This window comes from Nannobrachium achirus (genome assembly GCF_963921795.1).
Source record: "Nannobrachium achirus genome assembly, chromosome: 13".
NCBI classification, from domain to species: Eukaryota; Metazoa; Chordata; class Actinopteri; order Myctophiformes; family Myctophidae; genus Nannobrachium; species Nannobrachium achirus.
Genome location: NC_137833.1, coordinates 45,162,421 through 45,167,451, shown reverse-complemented (window position 1 = coordinate 45,167,451; position 5,031 = coordinate 45,162,421). Strand labels below are relative to the sequence as shown.

The 5,031-nt window shown below is 44.3% G+C and overlaps 1 protein-coding gene across 1 annotated transcript; it reads left to right on the top strand.

Moving 5' to 3' along the window:
• Positions 1 to 683: 683 nt before the first annotated feature.
• LOC308297357 (pyrokinin-1 receptor-like) lies at positions 684 to 5,031 on the top strand (the record flags this gene model as incomplete). The annotated part of the gene is made up of 6 exons (XM_080740769.1): positions 684 to 842; positions 1,294 to 1,390; positions 2,449 to 2,654; positions 3,272 to 3,493; positions 4,027 to 4,204; positions 4,715 to 5,031. The coding sequence occupies 6 exons, from the start codon at positions 684 to 686 to the stop codon at positions 5,029 to 5,031; spliced, it is 1,179 nt and encodes a 392-aa protein (XP_080596895.1).

Sequence of the window (5,031 nt, the reverse complement as noted above, 5' to 3'; positions counted from 1 at the left end):
CCTGCCTCAGGCCTGGAGGCATGATATGACATAAGGCTGAAGTTGTTAAGCAGGGCAACATAATCAGAATCAATATTTATTGCACTATACAAGTAAGATGGGTGAAGTTCTAGTGTATAATGACAATAAATAGACACCTTCTCTGCAGTGGCATCAGTTCAGAGAAAGCTAAGACACCAGTCATGTTGCCATACCTTAGTAACAGACATGATGAATTTATTTTAAGAAGTACATTTATTTTTTTCCAGCCTCTGCTTCTCTGTGCCCATGCAGGGAGATGAAGTCCTCAATATTGCCATTAAAGGGCAATAGGGAATTGCCTTGGCCGTCAAAGGAATTGGATGACTCACAGCTCTACTGTTCACAAAACCTGAAAACATTCTATATTTATGTTGTGTTCGTTTACCTCTGGCTCTGAGACTGTACACATGGAACCAAATGGACCTGTGTGGGTCCATTTGGTTCCATGTGTACACTCACAGATACAGACCGTAAATTCCATTTGCTCATTCTCAGAGTTGCAGACCCGTAAGGTTCCATGTGTACACTCTCAAGAGTTACAGACCCGTAAGGGTCCATTGGGACCCCTTGGTGCTTCCCGGACATGCCTTTTAGAACCAGTGCTGTAAACGCCACCCAAACTATACTTTTATTTTATTTTATTTTTTCCAGGCTGACAAGGCATGAACGGGACGGCGGAACCCCACTTGGTGTTCTCCTGTAACGCCAGCTCCCCATGTGCCAACCCGGTGCCCAAGCTCAACATCAGCATCTCCAAGCGTGAGCCGCTCAGCGTCGCTGTCCCCATGACCATCTTCTACAGTGTCATCTTCTTGCTTGGGGTATGATTGTGCAATGGCTTTAATCCTGTGAAAAACATTGCAAAAGATTCAACGTTTAACCCACCCTGCAGTGTTCGCTGCAAATATTTAGGTTTAGTATTGAACACATGGGAGCATCAAATCATGGACTATTAGCTACTAATAACAACTCTAATCGTACACATTGGGACTCGACAAAATTGGGTTCATGAGGTTATAATAGAGGATATGCACGTGGCATCATCATCATACCCGGAAGTTATGTGGGAACGCCTACTGAGTGGCAAACAACTACTTTCTGGCCTTGACAGCCCATACATCCAAACAGAAAAGTCCCATCTGATTGCATTAAACAATGCTAAACAACGTTAAACTCACTTTGTCACTCACTTTGCCACTCGATTTGCCATTCACTTTATGCATGTGCATACCCTCTATATTATATAAGGTGTAATGTGGTTGTGTCCTACAGGTCTTGTTCAACGGTGTGAGCATGGTGACACTCATGGTGGATGCTCACATGAGAGCCAGTGCTATCCGCCTCTACCTCCTCAGCCTGGTCGCATCAGGTACTCTACTGCACTGGTTCACAAACACTGGGTCGGGACCCATTAGTGGGTCACGGACACATTTTTATGGGTCCCATGAAATCACATTCATTAGAAAATGTTTAAGAAGTAGTGAAAATGGCAGATCTACAATGTCACACCGCGGCATGAAGCGATGCGTTGTGAGCTTGTAGCTCTGCTATTTTCACTAGTTTGGGTCCCTGTCTACTTTCTCCTTTGGGTCACAAGATAAAAAAGTTTGGGAACCACTGCACTACTTCCCTGATTCACAACCTGTGGGCCGGGTTCCACGTGTGGCCCCCAGATAATTGGCAAAGCACTAGGACTTTAATGATTATATAACATTAATACTAAAAAGTGACGCCAATAAATAACGTGGGTGTCATCGATCCAAGGTGGAACACAATCAATTGATTGATCGTTAAAATAAACATGCTCTGAAAATGCACACGGCCCACCCATCTGATCTGCAAGCATACTCAACCTTATAAGTAATACCAGTAAGACGCCCTAAGGGCGAGAAGCGCTGAAACAACAGAGACTGACACAATATGTCCATCCATATACAGTATGTGCATTCCCAGATATGGGCTTAATATTGATGACATCAGGGATCTCCATATATGGGCATAAAAGGGACAAGGATGGAATTAATTTGCAAGTGTGACTCCCGTCGCAATAACCACACTGGTTATCATGAGACTGACACAATATGTCCATATGGGCATTCCCAGATATGGGCTTAATATTGATCAGGGATCTCCATATATGGACATAAAAGGGACAAGGTAATTTGCAAGCGTGGTTGCCATATGCTCCATACAGTATATGGAGCGTGACATGAGGCGTGACTGAGAAACTGACTGACTTACTGTCTGTCCGACGCACCAGGCTTTCATAGTAAATGCGACCTACAGTCGCAATTAAACACTTTATAACATGTTATAATTGTACAGTATCATAAGCAGATTATAATGCATTGATTATGTATGTTTATGGTGCATTATAGAGATGTGCTTCGTGGATGGTGTCTCCAAAGTCTTTCTCTGGCTCTTTAGACGTTCTGCAGCTGTTGACCATACCAGTGACTCTGTATCGTTACTACTGGGAGAGCTACCCCTGGCGCCTGGGCCAGGCGCTATGCAAGGCCTACTTCATGGTACGGCAGATCTACTGCGCCACCACCAGCTGGGTGATCCTGGCATTCACCGCCGAACGCTACGCCGCCATCTGCCACACGCTGTGGCCTCTCTCCGCTCTGAAGGTACAGGCACGTGCACACAAAGGGGGCTTGAGCCCCTGCCCTTATCCATCTGTTAAAAGTACCCTCTCAAGATCATGAATGTGGTTTTTACTCTGGTGAAAGAAATGCAAATGCCCCTTTTCCATGCCATACGTGAAGGCAGCATTCAAGAGAATTGCCTTGTCCAAACTCTCCTGAACTTGAATCTCATGTTGAAAGAATTGCCCTCTCTGGGTAGAAATCAAGCATCAAAAATATAGCGGACCTCCAAGCTCACAAGTTATTAGCTTATTTTCACCAAAAGTTCCTTTTAGAAATGTCAGCCCCTGCATCTCTAACATTCTCTGCACGTCCCTGTGAAGGTATATATGTGTCAGCCTCTAACTGGGATAGAGATATTAATTCACTATACGTATATGTGTGACAGACTTTCACTCTTTCGTGATTATTGTGCTTCTGCTTTTTATTATTTTCCCTTCTAAAGAGAACAAAAAATAGCACATCCACAAGCTCCACAACGGTAGTAGTGTAGTATGACCATTTAGGGCATTCATTTATGGAAAACACAAAAAGGTTTCAACTCGACATCAACTGTTTACAAATGTAAATTCTCCCTTATGTCTCTTCTTTGTCACCAGAAGTCTCGGCGGTCATGCCTCCTGTGTGTGTGGGTCATTTCTCTGGCCTCGGCAGTGCCCTTCGCCCTGGTGTATGGGCAGGTTCGTGTGTGCATATGGGACTACAGCGCCACCCGACCAGAGGACACCTTCCTTGTTTCCACCATGTGTGAGATGACCGAGCCTGACCCTGCTCACATCTACAAAGGAGCCTTACTGCTGAGAGCAAGCTTCTTCTTTCTGGTAAGAGTTGAAGATACTTGATTAAGAGTATCAATACCACACTGTAGAATATACCCGGTTACACGTAAAAGTCCTCAATTCACATTTTTACTTTAAGTAGTCTGTTGGATAGGCATCATTATGTAACTTGTTTGGATGAATAAAATGTAATTTTGTCCAATCTGTATGGTAGAGTAGGCCTATGTTAATACAATTTGGCTTGTATACAATTGGGGTGGTTGTATTTTGTCTCCCTGCTCTTCTATTGAGACATTTAGATTGTGTCAAAGGTCATGTCTCACCTGGACACAGGATCTGACATGAATTTTGACCTGATGGTCAAGATTCAATTTATCCTCTGAGCAAGCAGGCCAGCTCTATTAGCTCAATGGTAAAAAGCACTTGCGCAGGAAACCGGGGGTTCAAATCCGGGGTGGAAGAGGAAAGATGTTTTTAACAAGCTTTGGCTTATTCTTCCACTTTTAGTTTTAGTCTTAGTACTGTCTATTGCATTAGCCCTGGTACAGTGGTGAACAAGCACTCTCCAATTCCAGATGCCGCTGGTATCCATCTTTACCCTGTACCTGCTCATCCTGATCCACATGAGAAGGAATAGCATTCGGAGAAGACATATGGGCCTCGCTCTGTCAGAGTCAGGCAGTAGGAGGGTTGTCCTGCGTCGTCAGAACGGGAGCCTGCTTTTAAACGAGAAGAGAGCCCTGAAGCTTATGGGTAAGATAGTCACACGCAGAATAGGCCTCTTTTGTCGACATTTAAAAGAAGAACACCCATTCTGACCTTTAGATTTGTCAATAGGTTTTATGAAGCATTTTAATTTATGTTATGGTCTACACATGCACAGTAGCCTCCTGTACTTTATGGCCTTCCTGATAAATCCTTAGACAGAACATCAACACATATACATCACAGCTGCTCGGGGGGCTAACCAAACACTGGAAACACATCACCACATCTTCCGTTAATATGGAAATATTAACAAAAAACTGTTTTGTGGTTAACAATTTCAGCCCTTATACTTTGTTGTACAATTAATATAGAAAACAGCCAATCCACAAGCTCACACGGCATTGTGATGGTAGATCTGCAGTTTTTGTTTCTTTTTATAACATTTTATTATACATTTTGAGAATATTTAAACGTTTTGACTATTATGACACGCCCAAAATAGGGATATCGGGTTGAAAGTCATTAAATCAGGTGTTTACTTTTTTCCTTCTACAGGTGCAGTGGTGGTGGCCTTCTTCGTGTGCAACTTCCCTGACATTGCCTCATCCCTGATGCAAGTGTACGTGGCGGCGTGGACCGACACCGTCCTCTCCGTCTACAACGTCCTGAAGGCCTACCTCTCGCTGCCACTGTGGTACATCAACAGCACCCTGGACCCCCTCCTCTTCTGCATCTGCTCGCATACCTTCAGGAGGGCCTGCAAGAGGACTCTCGACAGGCTGCGGCCTCGCTGCTTTAAGGGAAGTACCGCCTCGCGGGGCTGGCACTGTTGCGTCAGAGATGCTCATGTGGAGGAGCGAGCACAATGCTGA